Source organism: Diospyros lotus, chromosome 12 (genome assembly GCF_014633365.1).
Source record: "Diospyros lotus cultivar Yz01 chromosome 12, ASM1463336v1, whole genome shotgun sequence".
Classification (NCBI taxonomy): domain Eukaryota; kingdom Viridiplantae; phylum Streptophyta; class Magnoliopsida; order Ericales; family Ebenaceae; genus Diospyros; species Diospyros lotus.
This window is the reverse complement of record NC_068349.1, coordinates 38,197,844-38,211,642: the sequence shown is the minus strand read 5'-3', so window position 1 is coordinate 38,211,642 and position 13,799 is coordinate 38,197,844. Positions and strand designations below refer to the sequence as shown.

The window sequence follows — 13,799 nt, the reverse complement described above, 5'->3', positions numbered from 1 at the left end:
TATTACTAAAAGTGTCAAAATTAAGCGTTTTAACTACCATTTCCAAAATATTTCATTTTGCAATATTATGCACAGTATATACTAAATTTAGATATAAAAATAAAAAAGATTTAAAATGATATCACATAAAATGTCATTAAATGCCATAAAATTTAAAATGACATCTTTTAATTTTCTTTTGGATCCAAACTCAACCTATTATGCTAAAAGTTTCCATCTTTCCCATACATATAAACCTAATAGTTATCACATAGACATAAGACATGTAACTATATCGTTTTTAACCATCATGGATCAAGAGAGAGATAAATCTTACGATTTGACGACACCTATAGTCGGCAAGATGCCTATGAGACACTAGTTAACAAGTGTAGTGTACACATATTTGAAAAAACTTACTTATTTTCACTCACACCTTCGCACTCGATGAACAGTCTCCATTCGATCCGAAGAAATCTTTGCATGTTTTCGTTACCTTTTGAGAGGTCTACGTTCCATGAAAATTGTCTCTTTTTCTCCTTTCATAATTTTCTTACGATTTATTAAAGGGCCATGTTTATGGAGACAGTGAAGTGGACCATTTCAATGACACAAAAAATATATGTAATAATGATTAAATTGAATATATCATCAGTATGGCTCAAATGCTACTTCAATAGTTTAAAATCCTTTTTGTGTTTTTAAATTTTAGAGTTCAACTCTTAAACCATCTTTCTTGATCTAAGCTCATATGGTTAAAAAGAGTGATATTTACGGAATTTATCATTGTATATTATGATAGAGTTAAAGTGATAGATTCTTCTTTTTAGCTAAAAAAATAAATAAATAAATAAAATCAAATATTTTTAATAAAAATTAGACCTTTATAATCGTGCTTAAAGAAAATTGTATGCTAGTCACTTCACCTCGTTTATTTATTTTTATTTTTTTAAAAAAAGGTTCAGTATCGTTACTATTTTAAAGTCTTTTTCTCCAAAGGGGAGTGTTTCGTCGTGGGGTGTGATTTTGGCAGGGTCGGACAAATGTAAAGACTCTCGTTTTCTTTCTCCAACTAAAACCAAATGTACTAGATAACGAATAGGGTAGGGTTTGTCCTCAAGAGCATAGTCAAGTGGTAAAGGGGTAGATTGAAAGCTTGTGTGAAGGTTTTTAGTGTGGGTTCAATTTTTGGAGAAGTAGAATATTTTTTTTTTTGAGGAAAAATCTTAGGAGTGATATTAGTAGTCTTAAGGTCTATCATGTTAGTTATTTGAGCACATCTCTTAATTTATTTTTTTAGTGTAATTTTAAGAGTAGGGTGGTTGAAAACGCAAATAATGGACGTAATTTAAAAAAGAAAAGAGAAGCGCCCCGGGGGGGGGGGGGGGGTGTTGGCCAAATTACAAGACATGTAGTCTCATCACTTATCATCAATGATGATGATGATAACCCTATCCTCCTCCTCATGATGGATGATGTGATAAATGCACCCATATATGAGTTGACACGTATCTCCCTCAATGCCCTGCCTGCCTGCCACCCACTCCATTGATGCCTATGTGCCGACCACTTTATTTTATATTTTTTCTCATATTATTATTATTATTATTATTTTCTTTTATATATAAATAACTACAACAAATTAATATCATTATCCGGTGGTAGTTGTTGAAACCGATCACCACCACCATGTCTATTTCAGGAGAGGATAAGAAGTCCATTTGGTAGTTTTTTCCAACCCCAACTTGTCCAAAACCTCACCCTCCTGCTGCTGCTGCTGCTGCTGCTGCAAGGAGGGGGGCCGAACTTATATAGTCACTAACAATATTATTATTATTATTATTATTATTATACAGTCAGTCAAATATTACTACCATATCATGTAAATAATCAGATCTCCTCAACTCATGGGTCGGTCCATCTTAACAAGACACGGAGTTTGAATTTAGATGTAGATCAAGTCAGATCTTTTATCTGAATTTTGTATACTCTTTTAATTTAGATTTCAGACTTAAATTTAGAGTCGTGAGTACCCACCCATTTACCTTAACTCAAATCTGAGCATTCTTTTAGAATTAGTGTCGCTTTTAAATAATATTTAAAAAATATATAAAAACCTAAAAAATAAAAAAATAAAAATGTGTAATTGGGTCCATGCATGATTGCCCATACCCATAGCCGTACCCGTATGACCCACTACGCTACACACTGCATATTCCCCCCCTAATTATTGGATGGAGGCCCAGTCAGTCGGTCCCAACAAAATATATATCATCATTAAAGATAATAATTCAACAATGATATTTATAATTTTTTTTATTTTTTAAATGTAAAGTTGAAACGTTACACAAAAACAGACAATCTGAATCTAAGCGAGTTCATTAATTCCTCCACTTCTGAGCCAACTCAGTCAGCAACTTCGTGGACTCGCCGTCGCGGCTCAACATCATTCCGGCGGCTTCCTTTAAATCTCGCATCCGGCTACGAATTTGCTTGCTCTCTTCCCCCTGGAGCAGGCCCTTCACGACTCGGGCGATCTCGGCGGACCCGATCAACCCATTCTCCCCGGCTCTAGGCCGCAGCGCCACTTTCAGATCCTCCGCTAGGATCACGGCGTTCATCTTTTGCTCTGCGTAGAGCGGCCAGGTGATCAGAGGGACGCCGTTGACGACGCTCTCCAGAGTAGAGTTCCAGCCGCAGTGAGAGAGGAAGCCGCCCGTCGAGCCGTGGCTGAGGACTTGGGGCTGCGGCGCCCAGTTCGGCACCACCAACCCGTACCCTTTGGTCCGGTCGATGAACCCGTTTGGCAGGAACGCAAACGGGTCGTTTTGGCTATGGGCGCTGAAGAACGAGGCGTTGGCTACTTTGTCATTCGGGCTTCTCACCACCCAGAGAAATCTTTGTCCGCTCATTTCCAAGCCGAGAGCCAGTTGATGGAGCTGATCGAATGACAGGGTCCCACCGCTCCCAAATGAGATGAACAGCACGGAGCCACGTGGCTGCTCGTCCAGCCATCTCAAGCACTCCGACCCGTCGACCCTCCCTCCGGTGGGACCCATCTGAATGAGCGGCCCGATCGGGTAAACCGGTGGCTTACCCGGTTTCGGCTCCTGCAAGTACTTAATCGCGCCGGGCTCCAAGTCCTTGAAGCTGTTCACCATAATGCCCTCCGCCATTCTGTACCGTTTCCCGTGGTGAAGAACCCATTTGTAGGCCTCGTCCTTCCGGTCCTGAAGCGGGTCCAGGAGATCCGACCCATGGAGCGGGGTGGAACCCGGGATCCGGATCGGGTCGGGCGAGTCCTTGTACTCGCAAGATATCTTCCGATCGAGCTCCGGCAAGTAGAGGATTAACGACAAGTTCATGGCGGTGGAAGGGAAGAAGATGTACGGAGAGAGGTCGAGTTCCTCGGCGATATCAAAAGCGTCCGTGCCAAAGAGATCAACCACCAAGGAGACCAGCCGGGTGGTCTTGGCGAGCACCTCCAAGACATCCCGGAGCGGCGGCAGAGAGCGGGCCACCGTGACGGAGATGCGGGTCTCGATCCGGACGTCGTCGGGCAAGTCGTCGAGCCTGACCGGAGGGAGGAGGAGGTGGGTCAAGCCGTCGGGAAGAGATTCGAGGAAGGCTCTCTGTGCTCTGGAGAGTGGGCCGTCGGTGGGGATGATGAAGGTGGCAGTGAAGCGGTGGTTGGCGGCAAGGCGCTTGGCGAACTCGACGAGCGGAATAAGGTGGCCCATTCCCGGCGATGGCAGGATGGCTATGTGTGGAGTCTCCTGCTGATCCATTGATGAATTCTTCTTTCTTCTTCTTCAAAATTTATGGTGTTGGAAGTAAACAGAGATCAGTATCTATGTCGAGAGAGATAGGGGGGGGGGGGGGGGAGAGAGAGAGAGGGGGGGAGAGAAGTTTAAATACTTGTAAGGATGAATGGCAATGGCAGTGGCGGTGGCCGGTGGTGGGAGCTTTAGAGAGGGAGGTGCATATCTTGTAGAGTTGATATTTTTTTGGAAAGAGAATCAGTCTAAGGCGTGGGCAGCCTCCCGTGTGTTGCTGATGTCACTTCCTACGTATACCTTACGTCATCGGCTTCTAGACATCATGGGTCCCCTCCCCACATAGTTAATATGTCATCATGACATCCCCCTCTCCCTCCCTCCCATGCTACGGCACATAGCCTATTAAATATCTCGGAAATAATATTTTGATATTTAATTATAATATTTTTAGGAAATTTTGTGTATTAATATATTAATATGTGATACATTAAAACATTGATATTATTATTAAATATTCAAATAGCTTTTCTTAAGTATTTATCAATGGAATTGCTTAAATTAAATAGGTTATTTAAAAAAAAATAACTAAATTTATTAAATAGATGTTTAAACCAAACAAATTAAAAAAATTAAACCAATCAAAAAACAATAAAGCAAAATTTTGATAAAAAAATGACTTTATTTTTTATATTTCAATCGATTCAAATATTTTAATTTTTTTAATATAAAAATTGAATTAAATTAAAATAATCAAAATATTTAAATTTCAAAATTGAACTATACCGAACCAAAATATAAATTCGACTGAACTGAATCAACAATTTCGATCTATTTGATTTGGTTTTTTCAGTTTAACCTAAGGGTGTGTTTGATAAGGGTGGAAAATGAGGGTAGAATTCATTTTCCACCCAAATTCTAAAAAATTCTATCAAACAGTTTTTTCTTTCCATAGAAATTCGAATTTCATTTTAGTTCAAAAAGTTTTTTTTTTTTTTTTGAAATCAAGGAATTGAAATTCCTAGGAGATAGGATGAGAATTGGAATTCCATGGAATTAAAATTCCACTCTATTTTCCATCATCCAATCAAACGCACCCTAAGTGTTACTCACTTCTAATTGCATATAATGGGTTGCCTAAACTATTGTGAATAATTTATGAATCATATATCATGAAATTTTTTTTGATAATATAAATTTATGTATAATTAATATTTAAAATAAGGTCTTTCTTCTACTTATTTTGGCACCTTAAGTCTTCAATCCCCCAATTATGATAATTTAAGATTTAAATCTTAAAATCAAAAAAAAAAAAAAAATCTCAAATTAAGAGTAAGCATTCAGCCAATTCAATTACTAAACGATCATATTGCTCAAAACAAATTGTCCACGTTTGGATTTGATCGACCGTGATTCATTTTGCCCATTTTGAGAAATGAATACGAAAAGAGGAAAGAAAAGACGCATCAAGGAGATTTGAATGGTTCGGTCAGCGCTCCGGCGGTTAGCACCTGCAAGCACTCCGACCCCTGAGTAAGTAAGGGAGTACGCTGTGTATTAGCAAGTCAGAGAGTGAGAGCATACATTGGCTCTAAAGAGAGCCAGTTAAATTTAAGAGGAGGAGATATTCTTTCCACATGTCTTGTGCTTTTGCAAGTGATGAGACTGTATACCAACGTCGGTGAGGTTTCCCAGATGGCAGCATGGCGTTGACTGATCCCTCATTAATGTGGATAGGGATTTGAGACGGACGCACGAATACCCAGTAGAAACTGCAATAATATTGATGCAAAATGGTATGGGGCTAGGATGGGACCGTCATGGCCCAAGATATGGGCAGAGAGAGGCCAAATTGGGGCCCAAACAGCCCAACTAGAATGATACCTAGCACATCATTATTCTGCGGTCTCCATGCTTATACGAGCTGATTAGTTGGTCTGCGAGCTGATAGCGTCGTTGGGAGCTCGAACTAAATGATCTCATTGTCTACGAACTGAGAGTGTCGTTGAGAACTAGCATGGTTCGCGATTGGAGCTCGAAGTTAGATGTCGTGCGACCTGGAACTAACAACCTCGAGCTCGGGCTCATTGAGTCTCAAGTGATTGGGCCGGCCTGCAGGATCGAGTCTAACCCGCTTCATGCGAGGAGAAAATACATATAACACAAATAGATCAAATTAATGTCAATAATCAAATCAATTTGATCGAATAGTACAAAAATGATGTGATTTTTTATATTTTGGTACTATTTTAATTTTTTGGATACAAAAAATAAATAAATTCAAAATAATTAAAATTATGAAACTTAAAACTAAATCCACCGAGTTATCATCTTGAACCAGATCTGACAATTGCATTTACCAATTAAATTCCATCATTTTAGTTTTAGTTTTACTGAAATGTTCCTCACCTCTGTTCAAACAGACAGAGCAATAATGAATGAAGTGGGTGTTCCAAAGGTGGTTGTCAATGTCAATGGAGCTGTTTTTAATGCCTAGTACTACTACTACTAGTACCAGCTGTATTTACAATGTGCCACAAAGCATCTTAGCTTTATGTTCATTATTTACAACTTTTAAGCTCATTTTCTTTGACATGTAATATTTTATAATAAAAAATAATTTTTATCTAACAGATTTGAAAAGGAAATACTAGTTTTTTTTTTATTTTTTTTAGTTATGAGATTGAAGCTAAATTGGTCAAACTTATATATTTTTTTAATTTTATATAAAAAGCCTCTCCCTCTTAAATTTCAAAATTAATCTATTAAATACTTAATATTTATAATTTATACGTATTGATTACTTAATTATCTAATTAACACTAAACATATAATATAGGTTTTATTAATTATGTAAAAATAAATCTACAAAACACCATACTCAACGACTACTAAATTACATACTCAATAATAGATAAATCATGAGTCGTCAATTGAAGCAAAGATGGGGGGGGGGGGGGAATGATAGGTCAATTGTAGGTTATTGTTGGAGCATGAAGAAAGGAAAAAAGTGGGTTGTCATGACTCCAGAGTCAGAGTAAAGAGAAAAAAAAAAAAAGAAGATAAGTTGATCGTTCGTCGGAACAAAGAGAAAATGTTGAGATCGATCAAAACAACGATAAAAGATTGATGAAGTTGATTGAGCACACCTTAGTATAGTTCCAATGCATCTAAGTCCACACACATGAGGAGATATCTATTGACGAGGATCTCTCTCATCAATTATGACAATTCTCGCAAATACTCATTTGATCTCTCTTATTTGACCTCTCCCATCTTACGCGAGCCTTCTTCGAGTGGACCTTTATCTCCTTTTTAATATTACATCAAGCTTTCGATAAATACATCTTCTTTGGATAATGAAAATAAGATATATTGATTGATGTTTAATCATTATTTTTAAAATAATAATTAATGTTACCCTTTTTAACTTTTAATCTAAAGTACTATGGACTTCTTGATATTATTATTTGTCAAATAAATATTTTTATCTATATACTTATATGTTTTTAATTATAGTCATTTAAATTTTTCGTTTTTCCATTACACTTTTGTATCTATATTTTTGAATCAATTTAACTCATGTATTTTGACATTTATTTCGTGTGATAATCTAAACTTTTTATTATTTCAATTATATTATTGTACTTATATTTTCAAGTCAATTTAACTCTTGTATTTTGATATGTAAAAAAATAAAGTGAGATGAATTAAATCTTTTTTTTATACATAAAAATATATAAATTAAGTTAACTAAAAAATATATGTATATTAGTGTAATCGAAATAATAAAAAATTTAAATTATTACATAAAAAAGTCAAAATATAAAGATTAAATTGAATCGAATATGTAAATTTAAGAATATAATTAAAATAACAAAATGTACGAAAGTCATCACACAAAAAAATGTAAAATTATGTATCGATTTGGTGTATTATTATTAAATACATGAATGATTGAGAGAGACAAAATTCAAATTAAAAATTGAAATTATTAACATAATGAGACTTATTATATAGTGACATATTACATTGATGGATTGTGACGCTATTGCTATTGCACATGTGGGTCGGTGAATCCAATCCATTCCATTCGGCCACCTATGACCATACATCATAATATTGGGTGGCTCTTAGCAGTAACATAGGAAATAGTGGCCTGTGCTCATTAAATGCTGAGGCCCACTTGAGTTGTCCGCCAACTTTTCAAAAGACTTGCCATAAAGTTGTAACGTAATAAAATTATTATGTAAATGTTAAAAAGTAAGATATATATAGTCAATACACCACATCCAAAAATAAGATGTGTTTATTGTGACAGGTGAGAAATATTTAAGTTTAACATAAATGATTGAATGGATTGAAATTATTTTTTTGGTTTAGTTTAAAGCAAGGGTCGGTACGGTTTAATTTTTAAATTTGATAATTTTAATTATTTTGATTAAATTTAATTTTATGTTATAAAAATTAAAATAATCAAACCGATCAAAATGTTAAAAAATATTTGTTTCTTCAATTATTTCAATCTTTTGATTTTGGGATTTTTTCAATGTTCGATTTGTTCAACCGATTCAATTTAATTTTTGACACAAATTTGATTATTTCAATTACTAAACTGATTGATTACTCATCCCTATTTATATATATTTAAAATTATATTTACTATTAATGACAATAATTAAGAAATAATAAATATATATTTTTAAATAATATACACTAAGGCAGTGTTTGGTAACGAGAAAATAGATTAAAAAATATAGAATATAGAAAGTATTATAGATAAATTTTTTTTTTTATTATATTTATTAAATTTATCTAACAATTCTTAGAAAAAAAATTACATGACTTTTTAACTAAATTTTTTTAATTAAATTTATCTTTTCTCTCTTTTAGATAAATTTATCTTTTGACCTTATAGATAAAAAAAAAATAACGCATATATCTGTTAGTATATTTTAGATAATTTAATAAAAATTTTAAAATATTTTCTAAACTTATATTAATTATTTTATATCTTGATTCAAAAATATTTTAATTTAATTTTAATATAATTTTAACAAATGCTTTTCTAGTATATCTTATTTTAAAAAAATGTATTTATTATATCACAAATATATATATACGTGTGTATAAAAAAACCAATAATTAGTAGCTGACAGCTGGCTTTACTTTACCCAGTAATTATTGCTAAGAGTCGTTGTTGAAGTCTTTTTTGTCACCTGGGTGGGGTTTCTTTAGGGACAATAATTGCATGGTGGTGTAATATTTAAATTCTTTTATATATTAACAAATCATTTTATGAAGTTTATATATTTTTATTAATTTATAAAAAAATAATATTTGATCAATTTTAATAATAAATATTATTTTTCCAATACTCTTTATTTTATGATACTTATTGTAGATATTTGGTTCAGATCCATCGCTTAGGATATTTGGTCTTTATTCGAATTTGATAAAAAAATAAAATTAATTTTTACAAATTTGTTGAACATAACTATAATTTAATCATAGTTGATAAAAAAAAATAACATTATTTGGTCGACTCAAATTAAAGAATCTCATCTAATTTGGTCTTTTGCTCAAATATATTTTAATTTTAACTAAATTTATATTTTGTTATATAATTAGTCTAATTTTTTATTATTTTAATTATATTATTAGAATTATATTTTAAATTAATTTAATCTTTATATTATAATTAGTTCAACTTATTATTATTTTAATTATATTATTAAAATTATATTTTAAATTAATTTAATGGATAATTTTTTTAACTTAAATTTTTTAATATTTTAATTACATCTCTTTATTTATTTTTTTAATTAATTTAATTTTTATTTTTTAACATAAATAAAATATGAAATATATTTTATTATTTTATTTTATTTTTTTAAATATGTTTAAAAATATAAAAATTAAATTAATTAAAAAATATAAATTTAATAATATAAGCAAAATAATAAAATATTTAAAATGTCACATTAAAAGAATAGTCACAGTAATGAATCAAATTGATTCAAAAATTATGTTAACAAAAAAAAAAACAAAACGTAAAAGTTGATGGGAAAAATATGGAGAAATAAAATTCAATGGATGATGGGGACCGTTGATGTTTGGCCGTAGAGCTAACAAATGCGAGGATAACAAAAACAAAAAGTTTATTGAACCAGTTGAATCCAAACACATGGTTAATTAACCTAAAAATAAAGTAAAGAAGAAAGATGGCCAAAAAGCTTCGTAAACAGAGTCATGGCCGCGCCGCACACAGCAAGGTCTGAACTCCTCCTCCTCTATTCTAACTCATTTCCTAGTGATTCTTCCACTTGTTCGCCACCTCGTACAACGCCTTGGTCGAATCGCCGTCTTCGCCCAACGTCTTCACCGCAAACCCCTTCAACTCCTTCATTCTCTGCCTGTACGCGCCGGCTTCATCTCCGGCGATCACCGCCGTCGCCACCTTCGCTATCTCCTCTCGTCCGACCAGCCCTTTCTCGCCGGCCTTCGGCCTCACCGCCACTTTCAGGTCGTCGGTCACCAGCACGGCGTTCATGTTCTGCTCGGCGAAGAGCGGCCACGCAATGAACGGGACGCCGTGGCCGTGCAATATGTTCTCGAGGATCGAGTTCCAGCCGCAATGGGTCAAGAACCCGCCCGTGGATCCGTGCCCGAGGACCTGGATTTGCGGCGCCCAGGTGGTGATCACGAAACCACGATCTTTGGTTCTTTCCACGAACCCTTTTGGCAAGAAAGCCAACGGATCGCTCTGCAGGCTCTCCGCCGTGAAGTACGCGCCGTCGGCGCTCTTGTCCGGCGCCTTAGCTACCCAGAGAAACCTCTGCCCGCTGAGTTCGAGACCTAGTGCCAACTCAGTGATTTGCTCATGGGAGAGGGTTCCGCCCGAGCCGAACGAAACGAACAGAACCGATCTGCTTGGTTGCTTGTCCAGCCACTGCAAGCACTTCGAGCCGTCGGCGCCGCCGCCGGATTCCACCTGGATGATGGGTCCGATCGGGTAAATGGGTGGCTTTCCGGGTTGCTGTAGGGCCTTGATCGGGCCGGGCTCCAAGTCGCGGCAGGTGTTGATCATGATTCCCTCGGCCAAATGGTACCTCTTGGCGTGGTGGAGAAACCATTTGTAGGTGTCATTCTTCCGGTCCTGAACCGGGTAGAGCAGATCTCGCCCATGGAACGGGATAACACCGGGTATCTGAACGGGTTCCTTCATCTCCCTGAACTCGCAGGAAACCGTCTCGTCGAGGGTCTGCAAGTGAAAAAGCACGGACAGAGACATGGCGGTGGAGAGGAAGTAGACGTAAGGAGAGACATTGAACTCTCTGGCGACGTCGAAGGTGTCAGTGCCGAAGACGTCGACGACCAAGGCGGCAAGGTTGGTGGTGGCGGTGAGGGATTTGAGGGCGTCGCGGATGACCGGGAGGGAGCGGGAAACGGTGAGCGAGATCCGGGTCTCGAGGCCGGCGGAGGGAGGGAGGTCGTCGAGGCTGATGGCGGGCAGGATGAGGTGGGAGATTCCGGCGGGGAGAGAGTCCAGGAAAGACTTCTGGGCGCCTGACAGGGGACCGTAGGTGGGGAGGATGATGGTAACAGAGTAGCTAAGCTTCTGGACGAGGCGTTTAGCGAACTCGCCGAGGGAGATGAGGTGACTCATCCCCGGCGACGGCAGAACGGCGATATGAGGCGCTGCTTCACCCATGGCTAAAGTCTTGGCCGGAGATTTGGTGGATATGTGTTCAGTCGGAAGAGATGGACTGGTTTATATAAAAGCCCGTACCCCTCTCAGCTCTCCCATGTTGCAGTAAATGATTAAAATTGTTTTTTTTTTAAAAAAAAAAACAGAATACGAATAACTATTTATTTGTTTTAAATTCAGAACTCAAATTGGTAAGTTTTATTTATTATTGTAATATTACTTTTTTATTTAATTGAAATTAATTCCAAATAATTAGAAATGGATAATAACCAACAATTAATCTTAAATCAAGTATTATGTTAATTAAATAAAACAAAATTTATATTTTTGTCTTTGAAGTTTTACGTTTTTCTTTTATGATCATTTAATTTTTTTTTGATTATATTCATTAAGTTAATTTAATATATTTTATTATAATTTTTTTTGTGTTAATTTCAATTTTTTAGTGATATAAATTGAAAAATTATCATTTTATTTATTCAAATAAAATCATATAAAAAGACAGGTGTGAATTAAGAAAGATGCAGAGGCTGTGGGCCTGTGGCGATGGCTTTTTGGTACCACTTGGAAAGCTAAATTGATGGATTCACGTGATTGCTCCTCCCTCTGGGTTTTCGTCGTCTTGTCTGCTTCACGTGGAAACCAAATTTTTTTAAGAATGTTCTTTAATTCAACACTCTATTACAATATTTATATATATATATATATATGGATGTGTTATATTTTATAAAAAAAATAAATCTTACCCTCAACTTTTTTAATTAGTTCGATTGATTCCGTTTTGAGTCAAATAAATTTAATTTTTTGTTTGCTCTCACATGTGAGCTGCTAATTTTAATAAAGTTATATTAAAATAATAATAAAATATTATTTAAATCAATATATAAAATAATTAAAATAATGTTACGAAAGATTTTATAATTTTTATTAAATTATTTATTAATTTTTTTTAAATATACTAAAAGATACGAGAGTTATTTTTTCTTATATATAATTATTATACTAAAGAGTGTTAGAATGATTTTGATGCTTATAAAAAAAATTATTTTCTTAAAAATTGCAAAAATAATTTTGTTTCCTATAAAATCTATGATCAAGGTATTATATACATTTGTGTATGCAAGTTCTATAACTCTTTCGTATCTAAACATCTTCGATTGACTTAAGATATGTGTCAATCGATCGAAGTAAGACAAAAAATACGTACTTATCTATATAACTTAGGTCAATCGAAGTTTATCTTCAATCGATCAAAGTTGGCCAGAATGTTTTGGTCTCTATTTTCAGTCGATCGAAGTTAAACGATCATCTTTAATTCTTCTTTCATATTTGATGGATACCAAGGGTCATCATTTTTTTTGTACGCTATCACTCATAGTTGACATTTTCATGTATAAAGGTAAAGCTCTCTTTTTAAAATAAAGCTATTTTTAGTTAATTTTTTTGAAGATTCTGATTTGCTCCAACATATGTTATTTTTTGTCTCAATAAAGTTTATCTTCATTTATGCTTTAGGATTGTCCCCTCATCTTTATCAGTTTGACCCTTTGTACAAAGTACTCATATTTTTGTTGATCCTAACAGTTATTAAAAAAGTTAAAGATAAAGCTGATGTATTTTAAAAATGTTTTCAGATTTCTCTTCTCTCCATGTGCCTGTTATTTTTCTTTTAATGGTCACTATATAAGGAGAATCAACTATTCATGATATACAAGTTGAACAAACTTTGAAAAGCATTCAAATAAAAGAGTTTAAGTATTGGTGAACAATTTATTGTTGTTGCTAATTTCTTATTTGATTGAAACTCTTGAGTGTAAGTTTATTATTTACTTACTTTTATGTAAGGGAATCATATGTGCTAGTGTAAATTAGTGTTCATTCTTGTTTAAGTAAGAATTTTCTATTGGTTCTAACTCCAATTAAAAGTTAGAGTTATTATCTCCCTAGTGGAATATCAAGTTCAATCTTGAGAGAGAGGATTAAGTTCTTTGTAGAGTTGAAGCTCTATAAAATTCTCTTATATCTTGTGGTTATATGCTTTATCTATATCCATATTTATTGTAATCTTAATATAAAAGATCACATTAAAAGATTTTGCAACATAAAGCAATAGTGGCAACAGTAATAACCAATATATGCTTATCTTGAAGGGAGAAAAGATAAGCACATTTAAAAAAATTAAATAAGACTTCTTTTTTAGTGATCGCCAAATAAGTTTAAAAAACATATTAAAAAGTACAAAAATCTGTAATGCTTTTATATCTTATATTTTTTAGTATATATCTTGATTAACAAACATTATATAAGAAAAGTAAAATGAAGGAAAAGAAAAG

General features: G+C 34.4%; 2 protein-coding genes across 2 annotated transcripts; both read right to left on the bottom strand.

The window, feature by feature from the left end:
- Nucleotides 1-2,269: 2,269 nt before the first annotated feature.
- LOC127787390 (hydroquinone glucosyltransferase-like) lies at nucleotides 2,270-3,939 on the bottom strand. Its single transcript, XM_052315408.1, has one exon. It carries the CDS (start codon nucleotides 3,765-3,767, stop codon nucleotides 2,361-2,363), a length of 1,407 nt encoding a protein of 468 aa, XP_052171368.1. The 5' UTR covers nucleotides 3,768-3,939; the 3' UTR covers nucleotides 2,270-2,360.
- Nucleotides 3,940-9,899: 5,960 nt separating this feature from the next.
- On the bottom strand, nucleotides 9,900-11,531 carry LOC127787304 (hydroquinone glucosyltransferase-like). The gene has a single exon (XM_052315278.1). The coding sequence runs from the start codon at nucleotides 11,467-11,469 to the stop codon at nucleotides 10,066-10,068; it is 1,404 nt and encodes a 467-aa protein (XP_052171238.1). The 5' UTR covers nucleotides 11,470-11,531; the 3' UTR covers nucleotides 9,900-10,065.
- Between the last annotated feature and the right edge of the window lie 2,268 nt (nucleotides 11,532-13,799).

Excerpts from the sequence above, each read along its gene's own strand:
- LOC127787390 (XM_052315408.1), bottom strand. The coding sequence starts at position 3,767 with ATGGATCAGCAGGAGACTCCACACATAGCCATCCTGCCATCGCCGGGA.
- LOC127787304 (XM_052315278.1), bottom strand. The coding sequence starts at position 11,469 with ATGGGTGAAGCAGCGCCTCATATCGCCGTTCTGCCGTCGCCGGGGATG.